The sequence below is a fragment of the Prionailurus bengalensis genome, chromosome A3 (assembly GCF_016509475.1).
Source record: "Prionailurus bengalensis isolate Pbe53 chromosome A3, Fcat_Pben_1.1_paternal_pri, whole genome shotgun sequence".
NCBI lineage: Eukaryota > Metazoa > Chordata > Mammalia > Carnivora > Felidae > Prionailurus > Prionailurus bengalensis.
Window position 1 is genome coordinate 3,860,653 of NC_057354.1, and position 12,907 is coordinate 3,873,559.

A 12,907-nucleotide genomic window follows, 5' to 3' on the forward strand; every position below is an offset into this window, starting at 1 on the left:
GCCTGATTCCAGGCTTCCTTCCCCAGAGAAGTCCCATCCACGTGCAGCCAGGTCCCTCACCTACAAAAACCCTCACAGGGGTCCGCGAGCACAAGGAGAGCAGGCCGGACGCCTGGAGCTCTCCACCGCCTCCCCCTCCCTTGCACGTGGGTACACACACGCGCACACATGGTGACATGCACCGCCCCCCCCCCAGCCACTGGCTCACTTTACCCGTTGAGCATCCTACCTCTGGGCCTTTGCACGGGCCATTTTCTCCACCCAGGAAACCTTGCCTTTCCCATCACTCATACCCACTTTTCAGTCCTCGACTCAAGTGACACCTTCCCTGAGCCCCCCCAGCCTGCAGGCCCCCTCATAGCACCAGGGCAATCTCACCTCGGCGTGACTGGTATTCGCCTATGGGATATTCCAGTCCCTGCTCGAGGCCCCCGCTAGACTACCCCAGGGGCATGGGGCGGTGCCTCCGCCTCGGCTGTCCACGCCGTCCCCATGCTGCCATCACACCTGGCCTAAGAGAGAGCACTTGGTTTGTGGGATGGGAGGAAGGACGGAGGGGACGTGGAGGGGAGCACCCACTTGCAATGAGCTACCCGGTGTTGTCACGCACGTGTTCTGTGCCTGTCCTTTCCAGTGACAGCCTGGGCTGGGGAAAGGAGCCACCCAACAGCCTCTCCGCAACCAGCGATGTCCCACCCCGTGAAATGTTTGGTGGCTGGGCTCCTGGGTGCCCGTGGGAGAAACGACCTCTGCCCCCTGGCTAACGGGCTCACCAAGCAAGAGCCAACGGCGGCTCCGCCCAGGGTCAGAAAAAGGAACCAGAAACAAAACGACTGATTGGAACCTGCATTTTCCTGAGAGAACAGCTGCTCTGCGCTAATATCCCCCTGGAATAAACTGTCGTTAGTCAATTTTAAAAAGCACACAGAGACTAATTATTAACAAATCTGTAGGCTTCTTTGTAGCAACGCGCACTACCAATAAGTCGCGCTCTGAGCGGCCGCCCTTTACACTCGGTCATCTGCTCTGGGGATTTCCGGAAGGGCAAGACCATTCACCCCGACACCCCAAAGCCGTCATGGCCTTTTGTTGCTGCTATGTGGAGGACGTTTGCCCCTCAATGTCACCTCTGCGCGTGGCCACCCGCGAATGGCAGCCACACCATTGGTGACATGGGTGTCATTATCATATACTCAAGATAAAAGCCACGTTCCCTGAACGCCTACTCCGGGCAGGACTGTCCTGGAGCGGAGAACACAACGGCGGGTAACACCAGTCCTAACAGACAGAAGGCACAAAGAGACATCAGAGGCAAGTTGTCACGCGAAGATGCCACCAGTGTCTGCAGTAATGACCTTAAGGAAAAGACGAGATTGCCGGGGAACACTAACGGGAGAGGGCCTGTGCCCCCACCAGAGGGGCTGCCCGGATGGACCGAAGCACCAGGCCAGGCCCCTCGTTTGTTCCATGTTGGAGATATTAAATCCCACTAAAAAAGGAGACAAAATAGTAAATTATCCCTAAGTCTTTCATTGCTTCCTATTGAGGCAGAACCAGCTACCCATGAGGGTGGGGGGGTGGGGGGGGGAAGAGGGACAGGAGGGTCCCCTCTGTCCACATGCCCCCTCCTGAGCCCAAGGCCAGCACTGAGCATCAGCCCCGGGGCTCTCAGCCCGGCACCCCAGCTGTGGCTGTGACCCAGCCTGCGACCTTGCTGTTTGACCTGGCCCTGTTACATCCTGACTCCCCCAGCTCAGCTCCCCAACTAGGAAGATGCGCACGGAGCCTCCGGAGGAGTGTCCCTCCCGTACCAGCAACCCTGTGAACCAGCCCCAGGGACGAGCAGGGGCCAGGGTGAGAAGGCGGGAAGGAACGGCTGATTTCGCCAGGCGGTGGTGACCTCAGGCCAGGAGGGACTCTTCCTGCAACGTCATGAGGGCACCAGCGGGACACGTGGGTGTCAGAGCCTCAGTGCTGCAGAGGACCAGGGCTCCCCAGTGTCCCTGGCCAAAATGCTCAGGGGCCACCAAGACGCCTTGAGGGGAAGCCTGTCCATAGTGACGGGCACCCTGCTCAACGCCTTACAGAAACCAACCCACCGGGTCCCCACGGCCACCCTTCACTGCAGGCAGCGCTACAAGCAATCTTCATTTTACAGATGGGGAAACCGAGGCCGAGAGACGTAAGGAGGCACGTGGACCCAGGCAGCCTGACGCCAGAGCCCACGGACCCGCCAGATCCCCCCCCACACCTTGTCGGCCAGTGTCCCCATGTCAGCCCTGCCATGTCAGACGCGGCAGGGGATGGCGACGTCAAGCCGGCCGAGCCCGTCGTCTCTGGGCGCTGGCGGTCTACGAGGGGAAGCGAGCCCACCGTGGGGTCTGCGCTACGGCCCCCGCTCCCCACCCCTCCTGCGTCCACGTGTGACCCGCCCGCTCCGCCCACCGGGGCCGAGTGTACATCCCTTGCTCAGCACGCCGCCCACGTGCCTGTCCTCACAGACGGAGCCGGAAGTGAAGGCGCGAGACCGAAGAGGCCCCCCGTGCGTCTCCACCTGCCACGAGACACCACTCCTGGGCCCACGGAGGATGCGGCGCGTGCGGGAAAGAGGTGCTGGCTGTGCATCCAGGGCCCATCCTGGACCTGCCACCCTGCAGACACCTGCTCGCCGGTGAATGCTCCGTGCTGCAGACCCCCGATCGCTGGGAGGGAACGAACTCGAAACAGCACAGAAGGAGACAAACGTGAGGGGTCTGGGCTTATTACGCAGGTAACCTGTCGCTCTGTACTCGTTGACGTGCTACGTCGCTAGCCAGACCGTGAGCCTCCAGGACAGGCAGTACGTGTTTCCATCGCCCCTCACGCCGTCCCCCCCTGCACACAGCAGTGCTCGATACGGCAGCAGACGGAGAAATGCCAACCAGGGTCACAAGCCCAGGACGATAACATACAGCATCTCTCCCTTCCTCCGAAACCTACGCCCCCTTTGTGACCTCTGCCGTGCCTGTGTCTCCTCGTGTTTCCGGGCATTACCGCAGCTACTTTATAATGTTTTGAGGCCGTCTTCTTCTGTACGTAAATAAATTTGATTTAAAGGAAGATCATACACCACCACTCTCTCTGGAGAGCCCACTTCCACGGTCACACCTAGAGTCCAGTGAAAAAATAAAGAACGTGGGGCAGGGCCAGGCGACCCCAGCAGAGCGGCGCCCAGGTGCTGAGACAGTCCTGACGCTCGCACACGCTCAGGAGCTTTGCACAAAAGACCCTGACCAACATGCCAAGGTCAACGACAACCTGACTCATGTGGCTGCAGAAACACAGTCATCCCAGAATTAACACTGCCCGGGACGATGTTTTCCTGCCAAAGGGAAGCAAAAAAGATCATTTCTGGCACATCTCTCTGACTTTATTTAAATCCCCTGAGCTAGTGATTACAACACGGCAAAAATTTTTCTGCACATAGACACAAACTTCCAAGAAGTAACGGCCCCCCAAAATAAAGTAATAACACAACTCATCAGTAAGAGTATTGACAAAGATTGTGACTTTAACAAAGTGTTACACTTAAAACAGCTGCATAACAACACGTAATAAATATATTTATTAAGTCATGTAGCCACAGCTCCCGTCCTCCCCTGGGGTCTTGGCAGATTCATTTTGTGACTGCCCACTCATCAATGTCAAAGTGTACTTAATGCGGTGCCCACTGGATAAGGGACATGCCAAGCTGCCCATCCAATGACTTGCTTTAACAAACAGGGACACCGCCCCAGCCCATTAAAGATAAAACCTTCAACGACTCAGCCATCGGCTGAGTCTCTGCCATCACCTTGCCTGACTTTCAATAAATAAATCTCGTCCTGGTGGCCATTCTGGTTAAATGGACTGGGAAATGGAGGAATATGTCTGTCTGTGTGTTTATGTGACTACAGATACATATACATCTGTCAGATGGATTGCCTGAGCCAGGAAAGGGACGAAGCAGAGGCACCTGTTCCATCTCAAAGACTGAGGCCCTTCAGGGAAGGTGTGTGAAGAGGCCAGCAGAGAATGGGCGGGGCAGGCAGAGTGGGCGGGGCAGGCAGAGTGGGCGGGGCAGGCAGTGGCTGGGATGGACAGGGGTGAGAGGGGCAGGGTGGGTGGAACAGGGAAGGGGCAGAGTGGACACGGGTGGGTCAGGTCAGGCAGAGAGTGGGCAGCTCAGGCAGGGTGGGCAGGGCACAGTGGGCGGGGCAGGCAGTGGCTGGGATGGACAGGGGTGAGTGGGGCAGGGTGAGTGGGGGGGCTGCATGGGTGGGGCAGGGAGTGAGCCCAGCGGACAGGGGTGGGTCAGGCACGCAGTGGGCGTGGCAGGTGTGTGGGTGGGGCATCAAACTCACCAGGATTCAAGCTTCCACCACCTCCCCCCCTCCCGCCAAGTGTGCCTCCCCGTTGGGGTCCTCAGCCTCCCCAGCCCTCTGGTGCTTCCTCGAGGGTTTAGAGGAAAGTGAAACACAAGTGTGATGGCCCCGTGTAGAAAACAGAGTTGACGACGAGCACATTTTCACTCCAGCTATCAATAATTCACCAGACTGTCAGCTCCGTGAAGGCCAGTGACCTTGTCAGTCTTGTACCCCGAACAAATATTATCAAATAAAATTTGGATGGACATAATGTTCAGGCTTAGATCACACATCTTACTCCCAACCTTTAATTTCTCGGTAAAGAAATGTCATGAAACATAATAATTGCTTCAGCCTTCCCGAGATGCCTTCTATGTAATTTTCAAAGGGCAGCCTGCGGGCCACATGCATCCCCAGATGTGCGTGGTTTGGCTTGGGGCTTTGTTTGTTTCTAGGCTGCCCTGGCAGGGACGGCAGCTGATGACCCGCAGCCACTCTTCTTACCCCCTTCTTCACCGGTTCTTGTTAAGGGTAGCCATGCACCTAAAACAAACAAAACCAACCACCCAAAGCCCCGCGTTCCCCAGCCCCCTGCAGCTGCTGGTGGCAACTTGAACCCTTCTGGCCAATGACGCGTAAGCAGACGTCACTGGGTACGGCTCCCAGGAAAGGAGGGTCATGACTCAGCAGCCGGACACCCCTCAACCTGTCCCCAGCCCCTTCGTCCTGCCCAGAAAGTGTACCTACTGCGAGAGGTGCAACCACCCTGTAACCAGCTGCTACCAGGAAATCACAGAGCCCTCAACCCGTGACCAGGAAGCCGGTGGGCTATCTGCGCCTCCCTAGACCAAAGCCCTGATCCTAATCCAGCCGGGGCTCTACTTGGCTTTCCTGTTACGTGAAGCCAAACCGATCCCTAACTGATAAACTTGACAACATTTAAAAATCACATTTCACATCAAAATCTGGATTTCCAGCATAGGTCTTGAAACGGGGTGTTGTGGTAGCCCTGGGTGCCCTTTTCCCAAAGGAGCCTGCCAGGCAAACTCACAAAAGTGAACCATTCTCTCCCCCAGAATACGTATTCACATCTTCTTCCGAGACCACCCAAAATGCTGTCCCAGAATTATAGGACCAGAGGCAGCGACCTGGAGGCGAGGGGACTCTGGATGGACCGCAGTCTGGGGAGGGGGCTGGCGGGCAGCTGGGGAGCAGCGTCTGAGGAAGGGGACCCGGGGGCTGGACAGGGAGGAAGCCATGGAGGCAGAAACGGCCCTAGGAAAACAGTGGTTATGGGAAAGGGCAGGTGAGGTCTGGAGCCAACGGCTGGGTGGGAAGAGACGGGTAGAGCCAGACCATCCACACAGCAAGCTACTGCAAGCGTCCAGGGAGACCAGAACCTGAACTTGAACCAGAACCTTCCTCCTCCTTCTGATCGCCATTTCCTGAGACACTGTGGGGCCCCGGGTCCTGACCAGCCCCCGCCGGGTCAGTACGGGCTGACCCACAGTCACAGCTGCAGACAATGAAGCACAGAGAGGCTGACAGCTCGGCCCTGATGCGGACCCAGTCATAGGAGGGGCTGCAAACAGCCCCGGGAGCTGCCCCTCCTTTGCCTCCTGCCCTCCTCGCAGGGTCCACTGCCTCCTGACCTTATCCACCGAAGACGGAACCATCTCCGAGGATGTCGGGAGACGCTTGTCTCCTCAGAGCTGAGACAGCAACGAGCAATGTCTCAAAATGCATTCACCGGTACAGACAACAGCTCAGTAAGCCTCACCCGCCGGGAGTCAGGAACAATAACTACCACTATGTGACATACAGGAAATGGAGGTTCAGACAGGTGAGGTGACTTGTCCAAAGTCACTGAGCTTGCGTGTGGCAAAGCCAACACCTGGACCCACCCGTCCAGCTCCAGGCAGAGTATCTGTCTGGATGGCATTGCTGTCTTCGTGGAAGACAGCCATCCAGCAAGGACCCAACATGGCACATTTTAGCTTCTCTGGGGAAGCTCACTGAGTCGAAATAAATGAATCTTGTGCGGATAAGAAATGATCTCTGTTTGGATGTCCTCCCTTAGGAACATGAGAAGATGAGACTGAGGGAGGCCAAGGGTCCCTCCAGAAGAAGAGCTCCGGACCATGACCAGCTCGGGTGGACTCAACGCCATCAACAAACATTCACTGGGAAACAGCCAAGTGCGGCATAACCAAGAGGATAATGGACAAGGCCCTGCCCTCAGGGGGCTTCCCATTCAGAACAGTGCTGGCCCAACGTTCTGGGGACTCTGGGGACGGGATGGTCTAGATCTGCATTTTCCAGTATGGCAGCCACCAGCCACACGTGGCTACTGAGCTCTTGAAATGTGGTCGGTGCAGCTGGGGCCAGGAAATTTTCATTTTCATTTATTTAACTTAGATTTCAATTGCTACAGTAGGTAGCTAGTGACTACCATACTGGAAGGTGCTTTCCAGAGGGAGGGACAAAAAATAAACTAGGCTGTCAAATACATCAGTGAGATCACTTCAAAGAGTGACAAGACAGCGGGAAATTGGCTAACGTGATCAAAAGGGGTGCAGGGTGGGGAGGGGGAAAGCCGGGACCCTCAACTGTGGCGGCTGACCTCCTCGTGCGGGCACCTGGGAAGGCCCCAGCGACAAAGCCGTCCGCGGTCGTGGCCTTCTGTGCTGCACTCAAGTGAGAAGGGAACAGAAATTTCAGAAGCATCCAATCTTTTCCGGTAAGGAATGTGCAGTGCTTTCATCATCAGACAAAAACTCTTAAGCTCTTAAACCCCATACATTTTTTTAACGCATCTGGCTTTTAGTTTTAATAAGCCCGAAGAAGCTGGCAAGGTTATTACCGCGTAGTTTCGCTCCTAATGAGGCCAAGCGGACACTCTGCGAGGGGCCAGAGGGAGACCCCCGGGACTCAGGACTCGGGGAGGAGGGCACTGGAGCAAGGCGGGGGGGGGGGGGGGGGGGACCGTGGCAGAACCACCAGGGAGAAAGGGGGCCCGCTGGAGCACGGAGGACGCAACCAGCGAGGGTGTGGCCTGGCACGTGTCCGTGTGTGGCAGCCCGCAGCTCAGGAGGGCACAGGACGCTCGGAAAGGCTCCTCCCCCTCAAAGTAGGGCTGCAGAAGGGAGCCGCTGCTGGTCTCCCAGCCACCCTCTGGCTGTGCCCGAGCTGAGCTGCACAGAGGCCGGTCCAGCTGGCCAGCCCCAAGCCTCGCCAGCTACGCCTGTGGTCTGTGCTTGCACCCATGCGTTCCACACATGCTCTCTGGAGCCTCCTGCGTGGGAGCTCTGTGCGGGGCTCCGGGCCTAGAGGGGGACAGTCCTCATGGATGACACACACCGGGATCCCAGGAGGTGAAGCGCGCCACGAGCAAATCAGAAAGGAGGGACAGGAGGCAACATCAGCCCGAGACCTGAAGGACGGGAAGGGGACCGCGGGACACCAAGGGCTGGAGCTCAGGAGTCACACGGGGCAGGGCCCACGTGGTCACACACACGGGCACAGACACGCGGATGGGGACACACACGCGCAGAAGTTGTCAGCACAGAGACCGAGGCTATGGCTGAGCGCTGGACTCAGCGGTCCCCCAGGGGAGGTCACCTGAGCCCCACCCTGTCACTTGTTAGAAATGCACGTTACCAGGGCCCCTCCCGGACATGCCGAAGCAGAAACACTGGGTTTAACAGGACTCCAGGTCAGGACTCCAGGTGACTAATACACACTGGGAACCGACGGTCCACATCAGCAGCTCTCCGGGGAGACGTTGCCCCCAGGGGACACCAGGAGATGTCTGAAGACATTTTTGGTTGTCACAACTAGGGGGTGGGGAGCTCCTGTCGTCTAGTGGGTAGAGGCCAGGGATGCCGCTTAGCATCTTAAGGGCCCAGGGCGGCCCCCACCGCAGAGAGTGAGTAGGCACCAACGTGAAGGGTGTCAAGCCCGAGGAACCTGCCCAAAAGCACAGGTCCCCCACTGGTTGGCCCCCGGAGCAGAAGCTTCACAAAGGGAAACAGCCAGGCCCCACAGAAAGGGTGCAAACGTCAGTCCCAGGGGACTCTGGTCCTGCATCTGGGGAAAGGGGGAGGGGTGTGGAGTGGAGAAAGAAGTCAGCAGAGGGCCCTACAGGAACCCCCAGTGTGCCCACTGCAAGGAGGATGAGACGGCTGAGCAGGGAGCCAGGAGAGCGAAATGCAGCAGAATCCGAGCGAAGAGAGGGTCAGGAAGGGGCACCGGGCAAGGCCAGCGAGGGGACAGGATAGGGACAGTGAGGGAAGGAGGAGGACAGGGAGGAGGTCACAGACCACCTTCTCGGTGCAGGGGGCAGAAAAAAGCCTAGCAAAACTCCCCGTGAGTAGGACTCCTCGGAAGGATGAAAGGTCACGGGGTGCTGTCTCACCTTGTTTCCAGCTCAACTGGGGGAGAAGGCCTGGCCGTGCCTGTGGGCACCGAGCAGGGATTCACAGAGAAGAGTCTTGCGAAGATGCAACATTATTGTTAACGCAGCAATGATGCGGAGAGAGTGGAAGCATGGGCCCTCGGGGAAAGCCGTTCATGCCCGCCACACAGTCCGTGGCCACAGACGTGGCCACTGAGAGATTTAATGCACTAATAAGGCCACAAAAAGCTGCTCGCGCTCACCAGCGATCAAGGACCCACAAATTAACACAATGAGCCACCATTTGTCACTCTTCGTGCGGGGAAGAGGAGATTGATGACCTCAGATGTTGGCAAGCCTGCAGAGAAAGGGCACTCTCGGGGATTCTGGGAAGAATGTCAGTCGGCACATTTTCCAGGGTGCGATATCACGACAAGAAAATGTGGGTGCCCTGTGGCCCTGGCATCCCACCAGATGGGACACGCCCTAGGGGAAATTTACACACAAGCACAAGGAGGCTTTGCCTGGGCATCCACAGCCAGACTCTGATGGGTAAACTTTGGAAAGAACACCAATGCCTAATATCCAATGAAAAATGTATTCTTGGTATACTATGTGCCTATTAGAGGAGAGGGAGATGAAAATGTTCCATAGAACAAGACCTCCCAAGACCCAGTGTGTAGCCGAAACACAAGCTGAAGAATATGACATACAGTGTTTTCTCAAAACCGTTCTCCAGGAACATGAAGATATGAACCTGTAGGAAAGATCTAGAGAGGATTCTCTACGCTCCTCGCAGAAGTAACCTCTGGAGAGAGAGAGAGAGAGAAGGATATTTTACCTTTCCGAGAATGTTCCTGAGTTTTTACTAAGAGCATAGTGATGCGTTAAAAATGCATTTGGGGCGGGGCGGGGGGGGGGTGGAGAGTAAATGCAACCTTGGGCTGTTTTCTAAAAATACAAAATCTAGACCAAAGGAGATGACCCTTCTCCTTGACTTTGTACTGGGTTATTCCACAGCTGGTTCACCGGCTTCAGTTTTCAGGAGTAGATCTTTAGAGCGGCAGGAAGACAAACGAAGAGGTCCCAAAGGGAGGACAAGATGAGGGCTGGGACTTTTCAACGCAGTGAAGAAACGAGTCAGAACGGTGTGGTAACTGCCCTCGAAGAGCAGACTCTCTGAAACCCCGAGTAACACACACCATGAGAGGACCCCATCAGGACTGATGGCTTGTACACTCCTATGAGCCACCTGAAGAATTTTTAGACACATCTGCCCCAAGAGAACCATGCACTGCCCCATAAAGAAGTGAGTCCCCCATCAAAAGAGGTATGCAAGCACCTGCCAAGGCAACCAGGCAAGGCAGCTATAGAAAATGCTCCCCTGGTCCACCCTGCCTGCTTCCAGCTCCCGGGCTGCTTCCAACTCGAAGATTCTGATTCTCTTTCTGCCAGAACTCCTCTGCTTAACACAATCCATAAATACTTAATTGCCTGATATCTTCAGCAAGGTTCTACCACTCACAGAACGGTACAGGCTCTAGACTTTTCGCCTCAGACATCTGCTCTCGGGGTCCCATTCTGACCATCTGAACCAGAGACTAACTCCAGCGTTTGCCCTCCCACGGCAACATTTAATCATCCAAGCCTGCCACCTCTCCCTGGTGGGCCAGCACCAGCCACCTGCCGAGCCCTCTGTTCCCACCCACGGAGGCATCAACTCACAGACAGCCAAAAAGCTAAATCCTCCATAATTTCCGTTTCAAGTTTGCTTCCTTTTACTGCCAGGGAGACAAAAGAAGCTGGAAAGGATTCTCTCGTGACGAGCCACTCAACTTCCATAATTGGAACCGTCATGGATGCACATCTCCGACACAGAGAGAACCAATCCATCATGGAGTGCCGAGGGCTTAATCCCCGATTCCTAATAAAAGGATTAATTAAAGCCTTAAGGGTCTGCTCATGGCCGGCTCCGCTTGAAACTCCGAGGAAATCAACTTACCCTCCCAAATCTAGAAGTGGAGGGATTTCCTCGGCTGGTACCTTAGTTTGACCAAACGACACAGTGTCAACAGTCCTAACAAAGAAATCTTACAAGCCTTGCATGGCTTTATTGTTTAAAATGTCAAATTGGGCCCTGGTGCCCACAGAGCTGCCTTTACGAGGTCTTTCTCTGTAGTTAGAGAGCGAAGCTCCTGTGCGTTGCAGGGAAGTGAAGGAATCCCTCCCCACAAAGCCTGCCTTCCGCCCCAGCCCCAGGGATCATCTAGATTTTGATGCCCACCATTTAACGTGTCCAGGTCCCCATCTGGGAGGGTGGGGGGGGGGCGCATTCAGAGAAAACAAGTCTTCTGCCAAAGGCAACGGGCAACTTCTCGTCAAAACCTAATCTGTGAGGGGACGCTGTGCTTCTCCCATAGGAAATCGCGTCCAGTGGCTGGATACCAAAACACCAGCCTTGATTCTTTTTTTGAACCCTACGTTTCAGAAGCTCAGACTTCTCTCTGTGAAGTGAAAATTGCCTTCTGGTGGAGAAAGGTTTTAATGATCACTTTGCTTCCTGCGTCTCCATGGCGACAGGCCCCGCACAGCCCACCCCCCTCCTGCTTTATTAGGCCTTTCTTCCTCTCTGGAAAGTAATCAATCAAGCCATATAGACGCCTTTGTGGCCGGATTTATCACCTAAACAATCGAGGCTGCGGCGGGGGCGGGGGAGTGGGCAAAGTCCGAATAATTGAACGCAAGCGGGCTCCAGCCCGGCGCACTCCCTTCATCTCCCCGCCCGCGGCTCCGCCGGGCACACCTGTCCCGAGAGGCGGCCAGGCCCCGCCGGAGCCGGGCGCCCAGCGGAAGCCCCTCGGCGCGGTGGCCGCGGGAGCGCTGCCCTGCCCGGGCCGGGGCGGGGGGGACGCCCAAGCCCCGGCCGCGGGAGCTGGGGCCGCGGGGAGGGGGCCAGAGCCCCGAGCCGGCGCCGGCGGAGGCGGCCACAGGTCTGACTCTCCTTCCCCAGCTGGTCAGCCACGCAAGGCAGGGAAGCCCCTCGGAGGGGCGGGCAGCGCCCCCCAAGCCTGCAGGGAGGGCCGATGCGGGGCGCCCGGCTCTGCCCGGCGAGCTCGGTTCTTGCCCGGACAAAGGGCTCCGCGGCGCCCCGGCCGCGTTCCCGGGGACGCGAACTGCGGCGCCCGAGCGCCCGGGTCCTGGCGCGGCTCCCCGATTGCAGAGCGCGGCGCGGAGCGGCGCCGCGGACGAGCCCAGCGCCACCTGGCCCCGGCCTGCCCACCTGCCCGGCCGCCCTCGCCCGGCCCCCGTTACCTGGGTTTTCCCCGGCGTCCGCGGAGGAGGTGGCCGAGGAGTCGGTGAGGACGCTGGGGTCACTCTGCGAGCGGCCCCGCGACACGAGGCAGCCGCTCCCGTCCTCGGACGCGGCCATGGGCCTGGCCGGCGCGGGGGCAAGTTGGAGGAAGGCGCGTGCAATCAGAGCATCCGAGGCGGCCAAGGTCACAGGCGAGGGGGCTGGAGGGGGCGTCTTTTTAAAAAGGAAAATCAAAAGGGACAGGGAGAGGGAAGGAGCGGGGGGACAACGCCAGGCTGGCTTCAGGGCGGTTAGACAATAGCCTGGCGGCTGCAGCCAGGCGCATCCCGGCGCGCGCGGCCTCGCTCTGCTATTTATTCGTGTTTATTCCCATTCTTCAGTCTATATTCCAGGGGAAAAAAAAAAGTTGAACCAGGAAATAAAAACTTTTTCTTGTCAGTGTTTATTGCGTGCTTGGGGCAGGGGGTGATGTCCAGGAATTTCTGGGGGCGCTCCCTCCCCCCACCCCACCCCCCACCCCCCCCTGGAAAAAAAGGGGAAAAAAGGAAAATCTTTGCTCTTGCAATTGCTTTAATCTGAAAGCTGTTCTTGGAGCATCTGTTGGAAAACATTAGGATTCTCCCATCATGCCACGCGAGAGGAGCATGACGTCACGAGAGAAGGGGCTGAGAGCCAGCGTGGTGATGGGGAGGGGTCTCAATACCTGGGCGCCTGCCTCCTGCCCAGGGGAGGTGGGGGCCGCGATCCTGAGCTATGCACTGCCCACCCACCCCCACCCCCACCCCCACCCCCACCCCCACCCCAGCAGGGCTC

The 12,907-nt window shown here is 57.3% G+C and overlaps 1 protein-coding gene across 2 annotated transcripts in view; it reads right to left on the reverse strand.

Moving 5' to 3' along the window:
- Positions 1-12,600, reverse strand: part of PHACTR3 (phosphatase and actin regulator 3) — a 213,032-nt gene extending 200,432 nt beyond the window's left edge. For both annotated transcript variants that reach the window (XM_043553554.1, XM_043553552.1), the window contains exon 1: positions 12,094-12,600. In XM_043553554.1, the coding sequence (XP_043409489.1) occupies positions 12,094-12,211 (118 nt within the window). In that variant the 5' untranslated portion in view covers positions 12,212-12,600. The remainder of the gene's footprint in view (positions 1-12,093) is intronic.
- Between the last annotated feature and the right edge of the window lie 307 nt (positions 12,601-12,907).